Source organism: Athene noctua, chromosome 30 (genome assembly GCF_965140245.1).
Source record: "Athene noctua chromosome 30, bAthNoc1.hap1.1, whole genome shotgun sequence".
Taxonomy (NCBI): Eukaryota; Metazoa; Chordata; class Aves; order Strigiformes; family Strigidae; genus Athene; species Athene noctua.
Genome location: NC_134066.1, coordinates 959732 through 985261, shown reverse-complemented (window position 1 = coordinate 985261; position 25530 = coordinate 959732). Strand labels below are relative to the sequence as shown.

Here is a 25530-nt window from a genome sequence, read left to right as displayed (position 1 = left end):
AGGTCACTGGAGATCGAGCTCAGGCAGTGGAGCCTCCATGTCTGGAGGGATGAGCTCTGGTGGTGGCAGCAGCTCTGGCCGGAGAGGGTCCATGTCTGGAAGTGGAATGTCTGGAGGTGGAGAAAGTTCAGGACACTGGGGATCTTGCTCTGGTACTGGTGGATCCATGTCTGGAGGAGGAGGAGGCTCAGGTTCTGGAGGTTGGGGCAGCTCTGGCAGTGGAGGCTCCATGTCTGGCGGTGGCCACAGCTCAGGAGCGTGGGGATCCAGCTCTGGCAGATGCAGTCCCCACGGTGGAGGGATGAGCTCTGGTGGTGGCAGCAGCTCTGGCCGGAGAGGATCCATGTCTGGGAGTGGAATGTCTGGAGGTGGAGAAAGTTCAGGACACTGGGGATCTTGCTCTGGTACTGGTGGATCCATGTCTGGAGGAGGAGGAGGCTCGGGTTCTGGAGGTTGGGGCAGATCTGGCAGTGGAGGCTCCATGTCTGGCGGTGGCCACAGCTCAGGAGGTTGGGGATCCAGCTCTGGTAGATGCAGTCCCCACGGTGGAGGGATGAGCTCTGGTGGTGGCAGCAGCTCTGGCCGGAGAGGATCCATGTCTGGGAGTGGAGAAAGCTCGGGTCACTGGGGATCCAGCTCTGGCAGTGGTGGCGGGTCCATGTCTGGAGGTGGGGGCAGCTCAGGCAGTGGAGGCTCCATGTCTGGAGGGATGAGCTCTGGTGGTGGCAGCAGCTCTGGCAGGAGAGGGTCCATGTCTGGAAGTGGAATGTCTGGAGGTGGAGAAAGTTCAGGACACTGGGGATCTTGCTCTGGTACTGGTGGATCCATGTCTGGAGGAGGAGGAGGCTCGGGTTCTGGAGGTTGGGGCAGCTCTGGCAGTGGAGGCTCCATGTCTGGCGGTGGCCACAGCTCAGGAGCGTGGGGATCCAGCTCTGGCAGATGCAGTCCCCACGGTGGAGGGATGAGCTCTGGTGGTGGCAGCAGCTCTGGCCGGAGAGGATCCATGTCTGGAAGTGGAATGTCTGGAGGTGGAGAAAGTTCAGGACACTGGGGATCTTGCTCTGGTACTGGTGGATCCATGTCTGGAGGAGGAGGAGGCTCAGGTTCTGGAGGTTCGGGCAGCTCTGGCAGTGGAGGCTCCATGTCTGGAGGGATGAGCTCTGGTGGGGGCAGCAGCTCTGGCAGGAGAGGATCAATGTCTGGAGGAGGAGGAGGAGGATCAGGGTCTGGAAGTGGAGAAAGCTCAGGCCACTGGGGATCGAGCTCTGGCAGTGCTGGCGGGTCCATGTCTGGAGGTGGTGGCAGCTCAGGCAGTGGAGGCTCCATGTCTGGAGGGATGAGCTCTGGTGGTGGCAGCAGCTCTGGCCGGAGAGGGTCCATGTCTGGAAGTGGAATGTCTGGAGGTGGAGAAAGTTCAGGACACTGGGGATCTTGCTCTGGTACTGGTGGATCCATGTCTGGAGGAGGAGGAGGCTCAGGTTCTGGAGGCTGGGGCAGCTCTGGCAGTGGAGGCTCCATGTCTGGCGGTGGCCACAGCTCAGGAGCGTGGGGATCCAGCTCTGGCAGATGCAGTCCCCACGGTGGAGGGATGAGCTCTGGTGGTGGCAGCAGCTCTGGCCGGAGAGGATCCATGTCTGGAAGTGGAGAAAGCTCGGGTCACTGGGGATCCAGCTCTGGCAGTGGTGGCGGGTCCATGTCTGGAGGTGGTGGCAGCTCAGGCAGTGGAGGCTCCATGTCTGGAGGGATGAGCTCTGGTGGTGGCAGCAGCTCTGGCAGGAGAGGGTCCATGTCTGGAGGAGGAGGAGGAGGAGGCTCAGGTTCTGGAGGTTGGGGCAGCTCTGGCAGTGGAGGCTCCATGTCTGGCAGTGGCCACAGCTCAGGAGCGTGGGGATCCAGCTCTGGCAGATGCAGTCCCCATGGTGGAGGGATGAGCTCTGGTGGTGGCAGCAGCTCTGGCCGGAGAGGATCAATGTCTGGAGGAGGAGGAGGATCAGGGTCTGGAAGTGGAGGAAGCTCTGGCCACTGGGGATCCAGCTCTGGCAGTGGTGGCGGGTCCATGTCTGGAGGTGGTGGCAGCTCTGGCAGTGGAGGCTCCATGTCTGGAGGGATGAGCTCTGGTGGTGGCAGCAGCTCTGGCAGGAGAGGGTCCATGTCTGGAAGTGGAATGTCTGGAGGTGGAGAAAGTTCAGGACACTGGGGATCTTGCTCTGGTACTGGTGGATCCATGTCTGGAGGAGGAGGAGGCTCAGGGTCTGGAGGTTCGGGCAGCTCTGGCAGTGGAGGCTCCATGTCTGGAGGGATGAGCTCTGGTGGTGGCAGCAGCTCTGGCAGGAGAGGATCCATATCTGGAGGAGGAGGAGGAGGAAGAGGCTCAGGTTCTGGAGGTTGGGGTAGCTCTGGCAGTGGAGGCTCCATGTCTGGCGGTGGCCACAGCTCAGGAGGTTGGGGATCCAGCTCTGGTAGATGCAGTCCCCATGGTGGAGGGATGAGCTCTGGTGGTGGCAGCAGCTCTGGCCGGAGAGGATCCATATCTGGGAGTGGAGAAAGCTCGGGTCACTGGGGATCCAGCTCTGGCAGTGGTGGCGGGTCCATGTCTGGAGGTGGGGGCAGCTCTGGCAGTGGAGGCTCCATGTCTGGAGGGATGAGCTCTGGTGGTGGCAGCAGCTCTGGACGGAGAGGATCCATGTCTGGAGGAGAAGGAGGTTCAGGGTATGGAGGTTGGGGCAGCTCAGGCAGTGGAGGCTCCATGTCTGGAGGGATGAGCTCTGGTGGGGGCAGCAGCTCTGGCAGGAGAGGTTCCATGTCTGGAAGTGGAGGAAGTTCAGGTCATTGGGGATCGAGCTGTGGTGGTGGTGGTGGGTCTATGTCTGGAGGAGGAGGAGGAAGCTCAGGGTCTGGAGTTGGGGGAAGCACATGCAGTGGAGGCTCCATGTCTGGAGGTGGCCACAGCTCAGGGGGGTGGGGATCCAGCTCTGGCAGATGCAGTCCCCACGGTGGAGGGATGAGCAACTCTGGCCTCAGTGGTTCTATCTCTGCTGGCAGGGGAAGCTCCCTCTGTGTAGCTGGTGATTCGAGCTGTGGTGTTATCTCTAGTTGTGACAGTGGAGAGTATGGGTCTACTGGTGGGGGATCCAGGTGTAGCAGTGGGGGGTATGGCCCTGGCGGCGAGTCTCTCCTTGGAGGGGAAGGTGGTTATGGAGTAGGGAGATGTGAAGCTGGGAGCTGCAGCCGTGGCGATGGGGCTGGAGGATGCAGCTCTGACTGAGGGAGGTGTTCTCGGGCAGGCATTTACAGGCCTGTCTGTGGAGTTGACTTGGGTTCTCCACAAGATCTTTCTCACAAGTAATATTTGCGTTCAAAAAGAATCTGTCAATGGAATAGGAAGAATCCATTCCCCTCCCTAGTGGAAGCAAGGGTGGCTTTCATGCCCACCAGTGAATAACCACAAGTCTGACAGAATCCCGAGCTCTCTTCTCCCTGCACAGCCATCTCCTGTACTCTCCAACAACGCGTCTCCAATTTATGACAATATTGTTATAGCTGCTATTGTTTCCTCAGGCTTTCTCTGAGCACTTCAGCTCAGGCTCTTTGGAATCTTTGTCTTTGGCAATTAAAAGCTTGAAACCCTGTCTGTTGTGTGTGTATTGGTCTATGGGTGGGAGTCACTCTGACGTGTATGATGAGATTTTTGAAAGAACTCATTAAATGTATAAACCAGTTTACGGAGATCTGATCCAACCCCAAGGAAAAAAAAAAAAAAATCAGTGAAGAAATGGAAGAAGGTTTTTTGCAAAAGACTGTCTGGTGTGGGGCGGCCATGCACTGAAATGGGTTTCAGGGTACAAGTCCTATTGGTCTAATCTAACCAGTCAGCCAGGACACGTGGCTACGTCTCAGTTCCATCATTGTCTCCAGGAGCCACTCATTAAGTGTTCGGAGGACAGATCACATCTTCCATTTAGATTTTGTTACCATCGTGGGTGCAGATAAAGAAAGGAATGAAAAATCTATGAACAACGTCTCCTTATCTTGCTTCTAGTCCCGTTTCTCCCGCCAGGTCCCAAATTTATGTTGCACTGTATGTATCTGAGTCAGCCTTTTTTTGTCCAGCATGTTAATTACTGGTCTATTCTATGCAGAGGAAGCAAGATATTTTCTAAATTTCTCACAGAACCTCCCTGAAGTCAAATCAAAAGTTCTAATGGTGAGCAGAGCAGCTGAGATTACTGGGACAGTTTGTTCAAGAAGCTCAATGCAACCGTGTCACCTTAATTTAGCAACACTCCACTTAGATAACTCGAGTGCCACAATCCCATCAGGAATCATGTCTTTTCCCCAGTCAGAAGGAAGGTTGGATCCTCTTCACTGGTTTGCAAAGAAATACAACTGTGAAGAGTCCTGGGGGTGGCAGCCGGTGGGACCGAGCTACTCAGCTCGGTGGGAGATCCACTGCAGAGACCCCTTTGCAAATGGCTGTAGAGACGTGGAAACAACTAGAGAAGGTTGATGGGGAGCCACAAAGGGTTAAATCAACCCTTTATAGCATAGTCTGGAAGCAGTTCTGACCACCTTGCATGTGGGGAGGTCTAGACACTATTTAAGTCAAAACTAGGTTATCGCTGCCCTCATCAAAAGCAGAAAGCCCTAACGCAAGCTGCGAAGCCGCCAGCTGCGGCAGTGAAATCTGGAGATGCTGTTAGCAAACCCTGCTGAGATAAGCTTGTGTGTTCATCCGCGCTGGCTCGCGTCCCACGGGTCCAGCTTGCCAAGTGCCAGGCAGAGCCGCCCTCCAACAGCTGAGACGGTTCATTCACCCTGTTAGTGGCGACTCCGACATCACTCACTGGGACAATTCAGTCCTTCAGGATCAAAGCGATAAATAAGCTGCATCATCGCAACCCTGTTTTTTTTTTTTTTTTTTTTTTTATCTAAGAGATTAGGTAAGACTTTTTAATCAAGACAAAGCCTCTCCCCTTACAATAAAAAGTGGAAGCTGCAAAAGGTAATTCTGCACACTACCAAGCGTTGCTGGCCTTTAGTTTTACTGTGAAATTAATTATGTAGACAGGGTGCCTAGAACTTTAATCAGAAGAAATAAAGAATTAATACGAACCCTGTGGTCAGGTCTGTGGGTTTTACTAATCAGTTTTCCAGAGTTAAAGGTCAAAAAGGAAGAAGGGAGAGTCAATGGAGAGAAATAGGCACTTCGGGAGGCAAGTCAAAGAAACCTCATTTGTGCATCTACCTCAGCGCAGGTCGAATCCCCTGCTGGAGATCAGACAAACCGTCTGTTTCGGTTGTCTGTAACAGGAGCCTGGGAGAGCAGCTTAGAAAAGCGACTGCTAACCCCCAACTTGTATGAGGGGCTTGATCAGCATTTCCACTAAGTTGTTTTAAGTACTGTTTACACGCTGGTAGTACATAGCCTTAAGTGCTAGGCTAATTTAGTGAAGGAATGGTTTGGAAGGGTATATCAAAACCTGTTCTGCTTGTCAGCTAAGCTATAATCATATCTCCAGTTTCTGGAGCTGAGTGTTCTGGCACCTCCTTTCATATAAAGCCATCTCTTTTTAAGTAGGAGTGAAAAATCTGGCCCAGGATTTCAGTTGTCTAAAATCATCATATTTTAAAAATGCTTAATGATTGCTGTTCCTTTCCTTCAGCAGTTATGTGGTCCAACTCCTGATAGTATCTGTAAGGAGCCTGTGTATTTGGCTCTGTTAAGACCGAGGGCAGGTTTCAGGTCTTTGGACCATACAGATCTGAGCTGGAATGATCAAGCAGATGATTTTTCTTTCCGCCACCACAGCACATGCAAAGTGTGAAAAGTGGCTAAAAGAGGTGCGATGTCAATGTGTGTAAGGGTATATCCGCTGCTCATTTCTCACTGACTCAACGCTAAGTTGTATGTGTCAGTTAGATATTGCTCACGCATTTCTGGTGGAAAATGCCACAAGAAGGACTGCCCAAGGCTGTGCCCAGAGACCATTTTATTCCTGAGATTCAGGGGCTGAGCTGAAGTAATGAAAAGAAAATAAAAAAATGGGGTCTTCAGATTAATGTCTCGGGGCACGTGTTATCAGTCATCAGAACTCTGGAAACATGCTCAGGATGTAACACCGAAAGGCACAGCCTGAGCCTCTGAGAGTGTTGACGTGATGAGCAAGATTTCAGGTATGAGGGGAGGACACTAAGGTCGTGAGTAAGATGACAGTGGGTCAGCTGTTCTTAAAGCTGATGGTAACTCTAACCTCAGTGTTGTTCTCCTGCCAGAGCTGCAGCACTGGATGCACACGTATTTTACACAACATCCCGGGCTCAGAGTCAACCTCAGAGTAAAAATCCATATGAATCCTCACCTTCTTGCAAGGACTGAGGGCCTTGTTGTTCCCATGCTGTCCTGGCTTCTAAATATTGCCCTCTACAGCTGTGAGCTGGGTCTTGCTAGTGGTATCCCGAGAGGTTTCTGAGTGTTGAACCGGGTGTGAACAGGCTCATGTCACCACCAAGAACTCAACCAAGAACCTGTGTGGACAGGGATGCTCAAGATGCATTAGATACCACCACCTAGTGGGAGAAAAATGTTGTACCGTAGTGGTGTAGAGCTCTGCCAGTCTCCCTCTGAGTGATGGAGTTTTGGGCTGGAGCCCTCTTTGCTCTACAGATGTGGCCAGAACAAGAAGTTCCCTTCTGATTTACTTTGGCAAAAAGCTGTGATATTACTCAGGGCTACATTGCAGCACCATGAAAACTGTGGGCTTCCTATCTTCATTGCTTGGCCTTTTTCCCAAATTCCTGGTGATTAGAAGTAAATTAATGAGCTGTCATTACACTGGGAGCTACTCCCCTGGCACCCACATACACACACAACCCTCCCTCTCCTGCAAGGGAGCTGCAGCAAACATGATTGCTCTGACATGAATACACTGAGTTCCATCAACTGGATGGAAGCAAGTGGAGAAGATCTGGTGGATTTTAAACCTGGAGAGTCTCTGATGTTGAATGACACACAAAAACTTTGTCTTCTGCAGCAAGCTGGGGGGGATGAGATGAAGTTGGGAGAGGAAGGCAGAGCTGACCGTGTCATCATTTAAACTACATCCCAAGCTGGGCAGTTGAGAACAGCCTAAGGGTCTCATCAGGGGTTATCACCTGCCTTTTGGGGACCCAGGGTCATCAGGGGACATCTAGACTCAGAGTCAGAGGGGAGGCTGATCTGGCTGCATGAACCTTTTGCTATGTCTGTGGATGTGAAAACCCAAGTTCGGAAGTTTTGCTTAACAAAGTTTCTCTACGGGAGGAAAACTTTTGAAACCATCCCTGACCCTGTCAGCTCTAATCACAGCAAGGAAACAAAAACTTTGAGCTAACTCCTTCTTGCTTGAAGGGAGACAAACGCTCCTGGCTACAGCAGGGTCAGGCAGAGCCCTGTGAGATCACCCACCCTGCTCAGAAGGTGCAGGAGGACCATCACGCATCGTGGCACCTCATCGCTGGGGCCATGCGGATTCAGCGGGGGGAGTCGGTCGGAGATGGAGAAACAAACTGGAAGCACAAAGTGAAGACCGAGGCAGAGCAGCTCCAGGCCAAGTGCCCTCCTCCTGGGCTCCAATCCTGCTCTTCCAGCTGGGATTGCCACGGACTCTGCTTGTATTCAAGCAGCCAAGTGAGACACCCAGGACTTCAATCATTCCTGCTCTTCTGTGTGTAGGTGTAATTGATAGTGCTGTCAAGAACCTGCAATTAAGCTGGTTGTCTTTCCAGCTACTTCATGCCATCAATTATCTCTCTTGCTGGTCTAAGGGCAAGCTGTTCCCGTGCAGAACATTTGCAAATAATGAGGTACAAGAAAACCTTTGGCATCAGCCGCTCTTGGAGACAGAATACCAGCATGGTTGCTGGTAACCAGTTTTGTTTTTCATCAGCCTTCTTGCGAAAGGTGGTGAAAAAAAGCCATCTAATGAGCCCAGGGAGAAAAAAAAAAAAAAAAAAAATCACTGCAAAACCAAGGAAAGAAATGAGCACATGAAATACAATGCCATTTCTTGGGAATTTGAACCGCTTAAATGTTTAATTGTCAAAAAAAACACTGACCTATTGACAAAACTAAGGGTGAGTACGGTATAATAGCAGGGGAAAACCATTTCTTTCAAATCATCTGAAATGAATCCCTTTGCCTTTCTGTTTTAAAAGAGACTTTGGCAAGAAGCCACAAGGACAGAGATGTAATCTTGGCTCCACCTCTCAGGTATTGTGAGGCTCTCAGCAAATATATTAAACTTATCAGCCTTTTCTTTCCTGTCTGTCAAGCAATTCTAATAAATCTTTTTTATTTGCCTTGAGGTATCCCAAGGGTTTTAATTACAAGCTCAAATATAAAGGATAGTAACAGAGAGTGGCCATACAGCAGCTGTATTAATAAGGTATTTTTGCAGGATACCGGTCACTGGTGCATTCATAGTCTGCCCACCAAGGCCAAGTCTACCGCTCCTGCCAATTAAATTATTAACAAATATCCAGTTAACAGCTTTGTGGCTGAGCTTTCTAATTTCTAAGCTCTTTATTGTCTCCTCCACGCGAGTCTCATTTTTCTATGTGTTCTACACAATCAAAGCCAAAAACTTAATGAGAAGATGCAGCTACACTGATTTGTTCCCCTAAAAGTTGTGCATCCGAGCCTGAGCTGGTTGTTTCAGACTTGGGCTCAGTGAAGAAGAGAAAGGCTCTTCTGTCTCCCCAGTCAGTTATGGCCTTTAACTGGGTGTGGTGTATGGAGGGCTATTTATAAAAATGAAGTATTTTGCGCCCTTGTACTAGGGTGCAAGGAAATTTGTGTGTCCAGTCAACACCACAGTTCCCAGTTTCCAAGCACTGGAGTGCCTTTGGCTGTGCCTCGTGAACTCCTACTGTCCTTTGTGAAGGGAGTGACTATGAACAGATACTGCAAAAATCACTTATCATTTTCTCTTCAGCAGAACATTCCTTTACAGATTATCCTTGAGAGAGGGAGATACCCATAAGGCCGTTTGCTGAAGTGTAATTAATGTAAGGAAGGAGGACAAACTAAAACAAAAGAAGAATTCTCACAAAACCCAGCCCATGGTATCCTCCAAGCTGAGTATGCAAACAAAGCGATTTAAAACCAGTAAAATTCCCTAGGATTTCACAAATGTTCAGTGTTAGGCATTGTTTTTGCATATTTAAACCTACAAATCACTGCCAGGCAAGGCAAACCCCAAGAAAAACCCAAATTATTTATCTCCATCAACCAAGCCCTACTTCTGAGATGTGTATAAAGGAGGCGCTCAGGGCTGTCGGAGCAGAGGGGCCCCTTTTTTGAGTTGCACGCTCCAGCATCCTCTCCTCCACCACAACTGTCAGCATGAGCCAGCAGCTGTCAGCTGGAAGGTCTTTTCACGGAAAAAAGTTCTTCTCGTCACCCTCTGCTGTGAGTGGCCTGAGCTGCTGCCCAAGCAGCACTTTCCCCTCTGCTGCGCTATTTGGAAGAAGTTAAGGAGCTTGGAGCCACAGAGGCCAGAGCCTCCAAAACACAGATGGGTGTAAACGGATTTCTTCTGGCCAAAGCCTCGCACAGGGGGCCTGTGCAGGGCGGTGCAGGGGCATCCATGCCAGCGGTGAAGGTAGGAGTCGTGGGTTAGGTTTCCATGGCATGAGCTGCAGAAGTGAAGGGTTTTGTGCAGTGCATGTCACCAAGAAGCTGCTGCAGCCTTGTGATGCGAAGATTGACGCCGAAATTCAGCATGTCCGAAAGCAGGAGAGAGAGCATTTGTAGACCCTCAATAAGCAGTTTGCCTCTTTGATTAACAAGGTGAGAGCTGAGACAAAACTTAAAGGAATGATGAGGTTTTAGTGTGAAGGAAACTTTTTGTGCTCAGGTCTTAGATTCCCCCTCCTTCTCTTCTCCTATTACATGAGCCTTGTGCTGGTTTTAGCATGCGTGACTCCAGTACCATGACCTACAAGTGCAGATCTAGCCAATACTCTTATTTTAATCTGGCTTATGTGCTTTGAGAAAATGCATCTCGTTTTATTATTAATAGTGGAAGGGAGCTGTTCCCCTAAGGCATCTTACCGAGCTTCTGCACTATTGACTTCTCTCTGCACAGCTAGACCTTGTAAAGTTGCATTGACTCCTATTGATAAATGATGGTTTCCACTGTCAGCCAATCGATATGCAGATCTATTTAAATATTCCATGGTTTCTGTAGCTGCCACAAAGGCTGTGCTGTCTAGGGCTTCCCTGGAGAATGGGAGAGCAGCATGCCCAGTTTGCTCTAGGATTATAGGATTATGAATATTGCAATGCCTCCCTTTCGTCTTCTCATCCCCTTTCGACCACGATGAGCCCCTGGAATATTGACTCAGAAGAGAAAATGCCTTGTTCCCCCCACGTTCATTTGGTCCCCCTACAATGCATCTAAGAACGTGGCTGGAAAAGGTGACTTTGCTTTCTGAATGCAGGTGCAGTATCTGGAGCAGCAGAACAGGGTGTTGGCCACCAAATGGGACCTACTCCAAAAGCAGGTCCGGCCATCCCAGAATAGCATCAAACACGTCTCCAACAACTTCACTTGCGGCCTGCAGAGGCAGCTGGACTCACTGCTGCGTGAGAGGGGACAGATGGAACCTGAGCTGAACGACATGGGGAAACTCGCTGAAGAGTTCAGATGCAGGTGAGCGAGTAGAAACCATTCACAGGGCAGTGAGCTCAAAGAGCTTGACTTTAATTTTTGTCCGCATCCACAGACTTCTCTCTGAGGTCCAAAAAGCTGAGATCCCAAAGCACCCTGACCCCTAAATACCCAGACAAACAAGATCTCCAGCGTCAGAGCCACGCAGTAACCAGCCTCTTCTCTTGCCCAACAGATACAAGCAGGAAGTGAGCAGACACGCAGCTGCCGAGAACGAGGTTGTGTTACTGAAGAAGGTAAAGAATTTGTATGAATGGAAGGGTTGGATGCACACATCCAAGGGCTTTCCTCTGATCTGCTCCTTCCGAGGCAAGGATCAGGTCTTGAGAATACTAGACATTGGACAAGGAAAGATGCAGAAAAAAAGGTCACAGTGTATTCCCAGAGAGCATGAAACCTCTGCCCTTTAGCACAGAAAGTGCGTTTCATTCCAAACTGGCAGCTTGCTAGTCCTAATGCCCAAATCATGATGTTTTTCAAGCAAGAACTCAGCAATTGACTATGCCTTTGGGACCCCTCAGCTGTTGCTGTTCAGGGGATATCTGGGCTTCCCGATTAGACAAAATTTCCTACTCTAAACAAAATTTCTTACTCTAAAGCTATAATGAAATTGCCTTAGGTCTCTGTGTAGGCACCATTTTGACTTCTGAATGTCTGGAAACTCTTTTAGGATGTGGATTGTGTCTACCTGGTCAAGAAGAGCTGCAAGCAAAGGTGGAAACCCTAAAGCGAGACCTAGAGTTCCTGAAATGTGTTTCTGCTCAGGTATGGATGCTTCTGTCCCAGCATTGTTGATGGCAGCTATTTCTACCAGCTGCTCCTTGTCCACATTGCTTTAGGCACCGGGCTCTCTTTGGGAGACAACGGGAATCCCGAATAGGGACTACTTTGTGATCTCAAGAAGCCCTGAACCATCAAGCTGCATGTGTGACCAGCTCTAGTATCAACTCCTCGTTTGTGGCTCAGGTCAAACTCTCAGTGGTGGTGCTACTTCCACTGGAGCGTGAGATAAGAAATCCAGGGACATACTGTCAGCTTACTGACACTTCACATGGCTTCTAGGAAATCCCTGAGCTGGAGAGAAGTCCCTGTGACACTGCTGTTGTTGTGAAAACAAACAGCCGAGGCCTGGACATGGAGGGCATCCTCAGGAGCGCTGAGTGCTGGTGTGAGGACATAGCTCAGGAAAGCAAAGCAGAGTTGGATACGTTGTACAGAACTCGAGTAAATTGTGTCACCCAGCGACACATCCTTAATTCTCTCACTGTCAACATCAGCAGTGCAAAGGTGGTGATTTTTCCTTTCCGTCTTCACTGTGTAATTTCTGGAACTAATTTTCCATTCTGCTAAATTCCGTGAGTCTCAAAGTGAAGGAGAACATCCCCAGAACAGATACAGCGCAATGGGACAGGACTCAGCCACGCTGGGAACGGGCAGGTTTTAGGCGAGTTGAGCAGTGAAAGGAGGAAAACTCCATTTGCTGCTGAAAGTGTGAGGAGCTGCGAAGTTGTGAGGGCTTTTCTAAACCTGGTTTAATTCACTCTGGAAACAGAAGCAAGGCTCCTCTATTACCGACACTACCAGTATTAATTGCCAGCTCTCTCTTTTCTTACAATCAGTTCCAAGAGCTTGAGAAGGCGAAGGGGAGACACAGCAATGAACTGTAGTCCCACCATGAAGAGACTGAAGAGCTGAGTTTTGTGTCCAGAGAGAGCAGAGTGACCTTGAAAATGTGAAGAAGCAGGTATGATGGATCGTATTTACTCCCTGGATCCTAGATGTGAGATCCCAAGTCGTGTTTTCAACACTTCTGTGGCGTTTCTTTCATCTTTATCAGAGAGCATTGCCTCACACTGGTTCCATTGGTTCAAAGATCTTACTAGTGCTGAGCAGGGAAGAAAGACTACCTGCTGGTGTATTTTCTGTTGGATCATTTTGATTATTGCGAAGAACTAATTGCATCAAATTAGATCGTTGGATTAGCTACAGCCACTTGGAAAATTGCTAAAATTGCTCCAGCAAGAATTCTGGCAAGAGGCAATGCTTCTGACACAGGTTCAAAGCATCCAATAAGTAGAGTAGAATTATGACTCACCAGTAATTCAGCGCCCATAGAAACTGGTATAATTTTCAGACCATCTAATTCATTATATAGTTTATAATGGGAAGTAATGGAAAACCTTAATTATTAGTTCCAATTAGAACAAAGTATTGGTATCCTCAAAACAAGACTTAACCACAGTCTGGCAATCAGGGACATGTCCAGCCTTTCTGTAGTATTTTAAAATTTATATTTGATTTTGGAAACATTTGGCTTTCCTAAAAACAACAGCAGTACTTCCCAAATTGGGACTCTCAAAAGAAATGAGAATTTCTCTTTCCAAGGTGCGTATGGCAAGACAAAGGGCAGGGAAAGTAAGGACTTCTTGTGTCTGCCCTGACAGGTGTCGTCTCTGCAGACATCAGTCTGGAATACTGAGCGGCGCGGGGATTGCACCCTCAAAGATGCCCGGGAGAAGCACATTGAGCTGCAGAATGCCCTCCAGAAGGCCAAGGATGAGCTGGCTTGCATGCTGCGGGATTACCAGGAGCTGCTGAATGTCAAACTGGCCCTGGATATTGAGATTGCAACGTATAAGACTCTACTGGAGGGTGAAGAGAGCAGGTGGGTACCTCTACAACCATGGGTGGGCTGCGTTCAGTCCTTGGGAGTCCTCAGCAGAGACAAAGAGGCTGGAAAAGGTTTAGCAATGCTAGTAATGTGATGGATAACCTTGTGACCTTCTTCTCCTTCAGGATACGCCTTGGGAGCCCCGTGAGAGTGTGTAAGCAAGCTCAAGGTTTTCTCTTTTCCTTACAACAATCTAGTTCTTGTTTTGAAGGGGGAGGAGGACGGTTGCATCCTCCCTGTGAGTGATTCAGCTTCTGTTTTCCCATGATAGTGATCGTCCCCCCTTGCCACACCATCACTGGCTGCAAAGCTGACCCGGGTTGTGGGACTGGTAGACAGCCCAGAAGATGCAAGTCCTCCTGTAGCGCTGGTGGAGCGTCCCTACCTGAAGAAGCTGGTGCCTGCCGCAGAGGATTTACCTCCAGAAGCGTTGCCAGCTCCACGGGCAGGCAGTATATCCCTGGTGCTCCCAGCTGCATCCCTACGAGTGAAGAATTTAAGGCCAGAGGTGGGGGCCATTCGTGCCAGAGCTCAGCCCCTCGGGCAGCGGTAGACTCTGCAGTAGGACCGCAGGGAGCCGTGGAGAGAGCTGAAGAGCCGCAAAGAGCATGGGAAACTCGGCTCACCCACAAGCGAGGTGTTGGCCAGGGGTGAGGATTTCAGCTGGACCTCCGTGCTCCAGGAACACCCGGATCTAAACTTCAGCTGTGAGACAACCAGGACATAAGACATAAAGTAGAAAAATGAAAGCCCTGCTCCACTTTCAGTGGTAAAAGTGTCCTCAGCTCCACCTTACACACAAGGAAGAGGCATACTGGGTGCAAGAATATTGTAGCATCATGAAACCACATCAGAGAAACTCCACCAGGATCACATCAAAAAAAGAGACACTTAAAACATGTTCCTTTTGATTTCTGCTGTTTCTTTAAAGGGTTGGTGGTTGTGTTGGGACACTTAAGTCACTATCACTCAATTCCTGCTTCCCACCAGCCTTTTTTTTCTTTTTTTTTTTTTTTTTTTACTGATTAAGCCTGTGTTATCTATGAAACCAGCCACGGTATTAATTCAGAATCCTTTCTCTAGAGTGGTCTGGGAAGTGTTTCTGGAAATGGGTTCTCTAGGACTCACCTTTTCCTCAAAATCTGTCTGACGTGATTTTAGACAAGTCAGTGGAGCTGTAGTGGCGAGACACATGGGGTCACGAAGAGGAGGGCAGGACTTTAGTGATGTTCTTTGTTCACTGTCTTGGAGCAGTTTGGTCATCCATATGCAGGCAGGCAAGTCATAAAGGAAATCTCAATTCAGAAAACCACATTTCACCTTCTGTAGTCAGCAAAGAGTAATTACGTCTCTTGTACTCCTGTTAGCTTCCTTGTTTAGTGTCCTGACATTATGCATAAATTACAGCACCCTCACTTCTATCTTGATGACTCAAGAGCTTTAAACATTTTGCTGTTTTTCCCAATAAACTGCACAGAGAACAAACGTGTTGCCACTTGGGTTTTAGTGTTTGCCGAGAACACAGAAATGCCCTAGTCCTAAACCGGGCAAGACGTATCTGCTTAGAAGTCCTAACAACGAAGCAGAGGTGGCAGGGCTGCCCAGAGAGTGTCATGTAGATTCGGTCTTTGGTTGGTGTAAATTATGGAAGCCTTTTAAAATCAGCTTATTTAGGCTGATTTGCACCAAATCTGGCTCCTACCCAATGCTATTCAATGGGTGTTTTAAGATTCATAGGGAAGTCATCTCAGTCTCTTTGCATTTTTATAGCGTGTCTACCACAGAGGTGTGATGACAAAACACGTTTTATACCTCTTCAAAATCTGCTGCAATAGGGTCATTATAGGGAAAAAACTCAGGAACGGTTGCTCTTTTTTCCACATCATTTTAGAAATCCTGTGACTACCAGTTTAGGATTTCAAATCAGATCAAAGGGAGATATTTTATTGTACATTTGAGCAGATTAAAAAAAAAAAAAAAAAAAAAAAAAGCCAGCAAATCAGTAACGTAAATCAACCACAAAGTATTAAAGTGTTTTGTGTTTAAACTGATGAAAGCCAATGAGCAGAACAAAGAAAGGAACCATACAGAGGCAAGTTGGACAGCTATGTGTTTTACAAAAGGGAGAATCCAGAGGGGAAGGTCTTTCCTATCCAAAGCAATTATCGTGATTCAGAACTGGAAGAGCTTTCTCTCCCCCCCTAATTCTCCTGTAATAGGACGTTATCTCCCAATCAAATATGGGGAGCACAAGAGAAAACAGGCACAATCGTTAATGAAGGAAACCACAAGAAAGATTTGACAAGAAAAAAAATAATCGAGCATCCATAAATATTCATTAAGAGGGGCTTGAGTGTCTCATAAAGGTTATGGTGTTCTATTGAAAATAGACGATCCTGTCACTTTTTATGCAAGAGAAGAATAAATTGGGGAAATGACACAGAATCAGGGTTGCTTTCTCACCTCCAAACTCCCCCTTGTCACCATTTCAAGATCTGATAAACTAATTTAGCAAGTGTTTTACTTTAAACCTGTGACCAGCCTCTGTGTACATCAGCACTTCATGAATCAGCGAGGCCTTTCATCAGAAATTCAGCAGCACATCACAAAGCTGCACAGATCAAATCAAACGTGGGCTTGGGCACTAGGGCTTTAGCATAACAAAAGGAAGAGTTCATCTCCTGCTGGCTGCTTCCCAGGATGACCCGACCCACCTTCCATGGGCGATTCCTCCCTTTTGCGTAGCTCAGAGAAATTCTTCTGCCCAAGAAAACAGCTATAAGTGGAAGGGATAAGAGCTCCTGTGGATTTATAGGGAAGTTGCTGTAACCTAATAACAGCTGCAGTATTTTTTTTGTTCCTTTTCTAATCTTTTTTTGCTTTAACAGGCAGTGATGCCGCCCCATTCAGGGGCCCGGATTCCCACACATCCCACATTCATTTCCGCTGTGCAATTCCGTGGGAGGGAGACATCAACATGAAAAAGATCAAAACAAACCTTCTCTTCGTCGCAAGCCTCGGCTTTGCAGGAGGTAATCACCGCACGGAGATATGATATATGCATACAGCAGGAACTGAGCAAATCTGGAGAGCGTGTGATGTTGTGTACGCTCATTAAGACTTCAAAGGTGCTAAAGAAATTTGGCGCCCAAAGGGTGGGACTAATTCGGCTAGCTTTAACCATCCAGAAGTGGGGCGCCTGGTCTAGTTGTCTGGTTGTCTAGACTGTCTCTGGTAGTCAGTAAGAATAGAGGCGAGTACCTGAGAGGTGGATTCCTCCCACCTGTCTTAGCTGCCTATTTTAGGATGCGATGAATCACCGTCTAGAGATGCCTATCTCCTTCCATTAGCCATAGAGGGAGTCTCAAAGATGAAATTAAAATACATGGCTAGTTTGATGGCTGAAACAGGGAGGAAGGTGCACCCAGGCCCAGTGTTTGATGAATTTTATGAGGAACATCCTTTGAAAAACCCCAGCCTTGGCTTCTAACATAGAGCAGATGTAGGTTAATGAGAGGAGAAAAACCATCACCAGACTGAATTCTCTTGGACAGCTTTGGCTTTAGGATACAAAGGAACGAGACTGCACTAATCAGATCAATTCTTTAACATCTCATGAATGAGAGGGACGAGAATCTATACAGTCCAGGAGACTGTGGGTATAAAAATACATGTTACGACCCAATCTTCCATCTATCAAATGGTGTTAGCACAGGTAGATTATTGCCATTGTCCTGTCTGAATGCAATTGAGTTTTCTATGGCTGAGGATAATTACAGAGATGGAGCACGGCTCTTTGAGACTATCGCATAAAACGTATTTTAAGAGCTAGTTGGGATTCATCTCCAGAGGCAACAAACAAATTAGTGAACTTCACATGTTCTTATAATGAATTCCATTTCCAGCAGCACATTCAAGGAGAAGAATGCTGACAAAGGGAGAGATTGCAAGTTGTCAAATGACTCATCCAATCCCTCATCAAAATATTTTCCTTTTTTGCTTCCTCAGTCCTTCCCCTCTTTTCTTTTTTTTTTTTTTTTTGAGTCAAAAAGATCTGATTTTTGCTTCAGAGTACTTTCCCATTTCCCATGTCCATGCTCACAATAACAAATTGTCGATTCTTGAGGTCTTATGTACCAAGAGGTGAAACACTCATTGCTCCTTGGCAAGACGTGAGATGTAAATGAATTTTCTGCAGAGCTGCTTCTCCCTGGGATTCAGGAGCAACAACAGGGATTTGCCTAACACAGAAATTTTACCCAATACTGGGCAACTTATGTCCCAAATCTCTTATCTATCAGGAAGCCAGTGGCTCTGGTGAGGGATTTTGGAACTGGGGCTGCCGCAGCACAGTTGGTTCACAGACGTTTAATTGCAGTCTGTGGTATGTTCCAGGTGTCTCCCACACAGCCGACGTGTATAATGGGGTGCAGAAAGGGAGCAGCAGCACACCGGTCTTCAGTCTGACTTCTGGTCTAGGATGCAGTTTTCCTACACAGAGCTTGTAACAACTCCCTTTTGTACTCTTCTTTGGATTCCAATATGCATTTTGCTCCTGATACGTCTTTGTTTAGAACTTAGAGGATCTGGGACGTTACAAGCTTTAGTTGGAAGTCTCTAATATTTGTTCTGATGCCTCCAATTGTGCTGGCAACCCAGTATGAACCGTGAGCCTAAAATACTATAAGCAAAGGTGGAATCTGAAAGTCATGCTGTAAATATGTTGAATTATCCCATTTGTATAGGGCGAAAGTATCAGTTTACGCAACTAATTTACACCACCAGCCCCTCAAACTCACATAAGTTGCAATTACACGTCCAATTAATAGCCTTGTGAATCTCAGTGCTGCAGTCACGTCCTCTGGTTTCGGTGTGCACGCATTCTTTTTAAGAACTTGATATTAGCAGGTTTCACGTTTTACAGCAGTTTTGCACTGTTTTTATGATTTCCGCCACCTGATCCTAACTCTTGGAAAATGTCTTTTTTTTGGGGGGGGGTGGTGGTGGTGGTGTTTAATGAGGATGAGGGAACACAGCTACCAGGTGTCTCCAGACATCATCGTGTCACAGGTATAACATGAACACTTTGAGTGTTGTTCCCCTTCGGTCTGGAAGGGCTGAGGACATTTAATTGTTTTCACTATAATGTCTCTTTTTCTCCCAAACACTTTCAAAGAGCCCTATTGTTTTGACTTTCCAAATGTCAGTTAGGAGAAGGCCCTGAGATGGTTGACAGATTGGTTCACTGAGTCAGCTCCTTGGGCTGGTGATTAGGAGAGAGAGATTCACCTTGCCAACGTGAGTCAAAGCCATCTCTGGTGTCCATTCTAATCCACTCATTAAGACTTCCTCTGTTGATGGAGAAAGACCAGCGCCTGTGGAGAGTGAATCACCCCAGTTCCCCTGAGCACAGACCCAGGGGCTATTTCTCTTGGAGATCTCCACTGAGTGTCAAGGACAATGTCTGGCAAAGTCACCCAACTTTTAGCTGTCGCTTCTTGAATGAGGTGGATCTCGCCGGGTTGAAATGTGCTACTGTTCCTTTTTTGTTCCCTGTAGAGACTACCAGAAGATGAATCAAAAAGGTCTCTGACATCCAGCCTGGTAGAAGCTCCAGTATAACAAGGGCAAAAGATTTAACTGTGTCAAATGGTCTTCAGGTTAAGAATCTGCAGCCTTACTCAAGTGAAAATGTCACTGACTGCACAGAACACAAATCTGGAAAGCAAATCGAAAGATACTGCGGTTTCTGGATGCAATCTTCTCTGTTTTGGAGGTGTTTCATGATGGTAAGAGGTGGTTAGTGTGAAATTCTGCATGGGAATGTTTTTGGGGGGGCATTTTGAGTCCTTACATATGAATCCAGACCCATAACTCAGTGAATTTGCTGTTGTTTTGGGTACAGAAATGATCCATCCATCACAACACAACTTCCGCGGTGTTTTTCCATGGTTGACTTTTTTTTTTTTTGTTACTTTTCCGCACCCAAAAGATTGTGAAATTACCCCCACAAAGTGCAAGTCTGCAAAACATGCCATCATACACAAAACCCCATGAGACACAAAACCCCAAACGACACACTGCAAACAAATCACAAAGAGTTTCTTCAAAAATGTTTGCTAAACTATAATTAGCGTAAGTTAGGGGAACACTTCAAACCGTAATATATTCTAAGCCAAGTTGCAAACAGAGCACTTTTAGATTCCTTTTTATTTCCTCAGTAGTTAGTATTTGCTGGGCTGTTTTGCATTTTGAGGAGCATTTATTGCTGCTAGGCAAACCAAACCCTTAAGCGCTTTAAATTAACGTCCTGATCCTATCAAGGCCGGCTTCCAAAATATATATAAGGGGTGGCATCACTGTGTCACTTCAGCGGGATCTCTGTTCCTCTCCTGCAGAAGAGCTTCCCCTAAACTTTCATATTCCACCTTCAAATAAGCCACCATGAGCAGACAGGCACCTACAGTGAGATCTGTCCTGGGACGAAGAGGCTTTAGTTCAGCTTCGGAGATTTGTGGTCGAAGCTACGCCGCCTCTGCCTGCCAACCCGTCCGATGTGGAGCTGGTGCCTATAGCAGCAGGAGTGTCTGCAACCTGGGTGGAAACAGGAGAATTTCCTACGTGAACGGAGGCTGCGGTACTGGATGTTTTGGAGAGTTCGGCTTTGGAGGTGTAGGCTACGGTAGTGTTGGAGGAAGGGTTGGCCTTTGTGGCCCCAGGGGATATAGTATTGTGAGAGGTTACCCTGATCGCAAGACTGATGGCATCCAAGGTATCTGCATTGATGAGCGGCTTCTGAAGCCCCTCTGTGTTGGGGTCGACCCACTGGAACATGAAATACGCTGCCAGGAGAAGGAACAGATCAAGACTCTCAACACCCAATTTGCCTGCTTCATCGACAAGGTGAGTGTAAACCTGCTTCATGCTTCCGCTTCTTTGAGAAAAATAAAACACGACCAACCTCATCCCAAACTCCAGTCCAGCTCGTGCCATGAATCACTGAGCTGGGTCCATGCAAGGGTCCAGAATCCCACAGAGCCGGGTGGTTCAGAGCGAGATCTTCAGTACTGGGGAAAGGCTCATTTCAGCCACATACTGGTTGTAGTATTTGCTGCTGTTTGTATCGTGGCTATAGTGGCACTGGAGTTTCTTGCAGGTGTCTCCTCTCTGGACGGCCTCAGTTCAAGGCTGGATTTCTCATTGCAGCCTTCTTCTACCTCAGCCTGAAGTTACACGCCCGATGGGCTCATCTGTCTGTCCTGTACTAGACCCTCTTCCCCCCTTTGTCTTTAAATATAGTGACTGTTCCAGAACCATTCCTGAGGCAAAGGAGATTAATCTTCATTCAGGCACCTAAACGTGAGATATCTAAGTCTGAGCTGTCAACTTTGTAGAAAAAAAATGAGACAAGCAGGTTCCATCCTCTGGGGACTCAGTCTCATCCTGAAATACATCAGAGAGCTTTATTTCTATTCATTGGTGAGAAAGGCAGCTTTAGACATGTGAATTTTAGATTTCTAAATAATTTACACATGTGAATTTTATATTTTTAAATAAGGGCAGATAGTTTTATGATAACCATGGCATATCACCTCTGACTTCCCCAAAATCCTATTCTTACACCTGCAATTCCACGGCCAGAGTAGACAGTTAAACCAGGTGTCGAGTTATTGCATTCATCTCTTTATTTGAAGAATTGCTACTTTTTGGCCTGCAGGTTCGATTCCTGGAGCAGCAGAACAAAGTGCTAGAGACCAAGTGGGGCCTCCTGCAGCAATACGTCCTGCCAAAGAAAGGGAAAAACCTTGAACTGTACTTTGAGAACTACATCTGCGACCTGCGGAAGCGCCTGGACTGCTTGCTGTGTGAAAAGCAAAAACTGGGCAGCGAAGAATGTGCCACGAGCCAGCTGGTGGAGGAGTTCAAGTGCAAGTAAGGGCCTTCAGGTCTCCTCTAACTGTTGGCATTTCACTTCTCCTCTGGTTCATCTCAGGAAACATCTCCCAGACATGTGGCACATCCCCTTTGGGGATGTCACATTCTTCTGTCTCACTTGCAAACTCTTTGCATTGTTAATGTTGTTGTTCATGAAGAAGCTTCTGATCTTGGGATGGTCTAATGTTTGGTCTCCAGACACTGATCTTACAGTGCCTGATGGCAAGAGAAGGTTGTTATTTCTACCTGGTGGTTAGTGTCTGTGTGTCTGATAGTATTGCTTGCCTCAGCCCTCTTCTTCTTTTCCAACAGATACGAAGAGGAAATCAACAGGCGTACAACCGTGGAGAATGAGTTTGTGGCACTCAAAAAGGTGAGAAGCTCAAAATACATGGATCATTATACCTCTAATAGGTTTATTTGGCGTAAAGCTTGGCTGAAATAGTGCCTTTTTAGCAAATGCCCAGCAAAACTGTTCTAATGAGCAGAAGGAGGGAGGCCTGTAAAGAGGCACTGGGTCAGAAAAAGAGGCAAATGCAAGTAGAAAGCAAAAATAATGCATCCTCAAAGCTTACGTCATCAGCACTACGGCAATGGTTTTGTTACCCTAAGCACATTCTTGAAGTGTAATGGGAGGGTGTATTTGTGGAAGGGGGACAGAGCGGGAGAGGTCACACTGGAATATCTGGTGTCTAAGACACTGGTTATTTTCTGACCGTCTCTTCACATCCTTTATACTTGAACATCAGAAAAGCAGAAATCATTTGAACAATATTAAAAAATTATGTTTAAATACTTATTAGTCAATTCTGAGTTTGTAGCTAGGTCCTAAGTAATAAATAAACTAACCCCTGTAAGTCATGTTGGGATGGTTTTGTTTTCCTTCAGGAGACACCAGGGCATCTTGACTCACTCTCTCACACCTTTTTGCTCTTGAAATCTTGTTGAAACACGTTCCTGTTTTATTGGCGCTGCCTCTGTCTTCGGTGTGTTTCTCCAACGTTTTCAGTGAGATTGGGCTGGAAGGTGTCTCCTCTCTTTCAGGATGCAGACTGTATCTTTTTGAACAAGGAAGAGCTGGAGGTGAAGGTGGATCTGTTAAGAAGGCAGTTGGAATTGTTGAAATGTGTGTTTGAGGAGGTGAGTTTCTCTGGTCTGTCCCACCACAGGTTGTGCTGTCTCATCCTTCAGGTGCTCCAGATTTCTACAGCTTGAAACCCGTCTTGAACATATCTCATCCCAAGCCCTGAACGCTTGGAAGCATAGAAGGACAAGGTTGATATAATATTAACATGATTGTGCTGGAAATAAGGTGTTTCCCTGTTTCTTAATGCAGCTCCAGGTATGAATTGGCTGTGTCCTAACTCTACCCCTGAGAAAAGAGATGCGTCTGTCTAGTTACTCCGGATTGCAGTTGTCTGATTAGAGCTCAAGAAACTCCCAGCTTAATCCTGTCATTAACATCAGTAAAGCAGCTGAAGATGACAGGATACCAAGGGTTAAGTCACTGAAATTCCTTGCCCTTGATGTGGACAGAATTGCTGCAGGTCAGCATGTAGGTCAGCAGCTGGCATGTGGCAACTCATCCAGCAGGGAGGATTTTCTGCTGAGCCAACTTGAGGGACATTTCTTGACTTGTTCTATCCATCAGCTGAGCAGTGTGGCTCTTTGTCCCAGCCCTTCCTTCACTACAAAGTCTGAGAATTGCTAACAGCTGACTAAGTCATTCCCCAACCTGTAGGAACGAGCTCAGGTGGATCGCCAGCTATGTGACACTTCGGTCATCGTGAAAATGGACAACAACCGAGACCTGGACATGGAAAGCATCATCAAGAACGTTGAATGCTGGTACCAAGAAATAGCTCAGAAAAGCAAAGAGGAAGTTGATGCTTTCTACCAAACCAGGGTAAGTAAGAAGCCACCTGGGTGTCTGCCTGGCTACTTAACAGGCTGTGGGTCAAAACTGATTTTTGTCTTGTTTCTTGGTTCCAGTTTCAGGAGCTTCAGGATAAGAGAGGCAAGTATTGTGATGATCTGCAAAGCAACAAGTGTGAGATTTCAGAGCTAACCCGGATGATACAGAAGCTGCAGTGTGAACTGGAGAACGCGAAGAAGCAGGTAGGAGAGGCCCACAGGTGATGTTTCCAGAAAGGGAAATGTCTTACAGGACAGCTCAGATATGGGGTAAGACGAGGCATTGGCCTTTAGTAGAATTAAAACCTGCTCTGGGCTGTTGTCGGAAAATGTATAGTTAAAAAGCATATAGAGAGAAGGGATGCTCGTGGGTTTTTTCTCTGTTTGCAATTGGAAGAGTGGATTAATCCAAAACCAGAATGTCCAGGAATTATGAAACGTAAACCTTGAAGACACCTGCAGTGTGGTCCTCCCCTCTGACAGGTGTCCTGCCTGCAAACCTCCATTTGTGATGTTGAGCAGCGCGGGGATTGCGCCCTCAAAGATGCCCGGGAGAAGCACATTGAGCTGCAGAATGCCCTCCAGAAGGCCAAGGATGAGCTGGCTTGCATGCTGCGGGATTACCAGGAGCTGCTGAATGTCAAACTGGCCCTGGATATTGAGATTGCAACGTATAAGACTCTACTGGAGGGTGAAGAGAGCAGGTGGGTGACAGAGACCTTTTCCCTTTCCTCCTGTGTATCAGAGGCCAGAAGGAATCCAGCTCCCCAGTGAAATCTCTAACTTTAGGATCCTCCCAGGCTCATAGAAACTGGGGCTGGAGAGATGGCTGGAGGCCATACAGGCCACCCTTGTGCCAGCACAAACAGTTCCTGTCCTAGGGATAGTCAGACATGTTACAACAAGGGATTAAGTGGGCTGGATGTATGGCTGGAAGTTATGAGTAACGTCAGGTTTCTAAATGTGTGTGCAACTGGTTAATAGGATAACGTGCATTTCTCTTCTCTCCCCTAACAGGATATGTGTGGGGAACCCGGTGAGCGTGTGTAAGTAACCTGAAGACTTTCAGCCATGAGGGTTTTTCAATTTTGGAAAGGCAGTTTATGGAGTAGCATTATCCGTCTGCCCCAGCTCCCTTTGTGTCCCTTTTCCATTTCAGCCCAGGCCGATGTTGAAGGTTTAGGCCCAGAAATCTCAAATACCTCTGAATTTCAAAATAATCAGCTTTTGTATAGAGGGGGAAAGATAATACTCATGACCCTTTTTTACTCTTGGAAGCAACAGCCAGCAGTCCTGGCAAACCTGCCAGGCCATGCACCAATGCACACTGAACCTGGGAAAGAGTATGGCACCAGCCAGAGGAGCAACGTGGGAACGGGGAGGATCTGTGAGGGGATGCGTTGGGACATGGGGGAGGAGTTGGAAGGAGCAGGGGCTAAGACACGTTGGACAAATCTAGAGAAAATCAGGTTTGGTCGGTTCTGTCACTCATGAGACAACTTGCCTTGTGAGAGTCTTCCAGTTTTCCTCTCTAAATAATTAATCCCATGGGCTGTCTTGCAGCTGTGGTCAGCAGTGGCTACAATATCCCTGACGAGTGCGGGATGCTGGCTGCAAACGGGGCTGCGTGTGGCTACAGCTCGCTGGGGAGACGGTCCGGAAGGCAGAGCTCCCAGAATGGAGGATTCAGCTCCCGAAGCGCCGGGATCCACCCCAAGAGAGTCATTAGCTCGGTGGCCAAGCAGTGTGTCCCGGAGGTGTATTGCCAGGCCGGAGTGGTCAACTGCAAAAATGGAGGATTCAGCTCCCGGAGCGGGGGGTACCCAGCTCGCACCGTCATCAGCACGGGAAACGGGGGCTTGAATGCTAGAATGGGGCCTTGCCAAGCCGGTGGGGTGGTCAGCTTCGGAAACCAAGGCTGCGTCATCAGGCAGCTGGGGGGCTCTCCCGTCGTCGTTGCAAACAGCCCCGAAGTTGTGGGGTGCAACAACGGCGTGGTGGGGAACTACGGGGTGGTCAGAGACCCGTGCGTTGTTCCATAGGGCTGTCAGCTGGGGGGTGGCACAGCCACGTCGGAGAGCAACGCGTGGACGCGCGGTTCCTACCACTGAGATGATGCAGGATAGTTTCTCTGCCCACTAGCAGCAACGTTGGTCACCAAGCCCATGCCCACATTTATTAGCATCAGATATACACCCCACCAGGTTATGTCGTCAGAGTCCCCAGCCTAAAGACACATCTAGCAAGCTTCTCCAGCAGGTGCTCAGCACAGTGTTCGAGAAATAACACTCGGAGTTT

At 47.7% G+C, this 25530-nt stretch overlaps 2 protein-coding genes across 2 annotated transcripts; both read left to right on the top strand.

The window, feature by feature from the left end:
- Window positions 1-9670: 9670 nt before the first annotated feature.
- Window positions 9671-13936, top strand: LOC141971818 (keratin, type II cytoskeletal 75-like). The gene is given in 11 exon segments (XM_074929413.1): window positions 9671-9829; window positions 10483-10694; window positions 10888-10948; window positions 11383-11401; window positions 11404-11477; window positions 11775-11936; window positions 12332-12407; window positions 12410-12456; window positions 13157-13377; window positions 13509-13537; window positions 13719-13936. Coding segments are annotated over 11 exon segments (1278 nt in total).
- A 5891-nt stretch (window positions 13937-19827) lies between these two features.
- LOC141972023 (keratin, type II cytoskeletal 4-like) lies at window positions 19828-25274 on the top strand. Its single transcript, XM_074929757.1, has 9 exons — window positions 19828-20286; window positions 21101-21315; window positions 21631-21691; window positions 22363-22458; window positions 23060-23224; window positions 23311-23436; window positions 23716-23936; window positions 24250-24278; window positions 24796-25274. The coding sequence occupies exons 1-9, from the start codon at window positions 19828-19830 to the stop codon at window positions 25272-25274; spliced, it is 1851 nt and encodes a 616-aa protein (XP_074785858.1).
- Window positions 25275-25530: the final 256 nt, after the last annotated feature.

Coding starts and splice junctions, on each gene's coding strand:
- LOC141972023 (XM_074929757.1), top strand. CDS start 19,828: ATGAGCAGACAGGCACCTACAGTGAGATCTGTCCTGGGACGAAGAGGC. Junction 20,287..21,100: donor TTGCCTGCTTCATCGACAAG/GTGAGTGTAAAC, acceptor TTTGGCCTGCAG/GTTCGATTCCTGGAGCAGCA. Junction 24,279..24,795: donor GGGGAACCCGGTGAGCGTGT/GTAAGTAACCTG, acceptor GCTGTCTTGCAG/CTGTGGTCAGCAGTGGCTAC.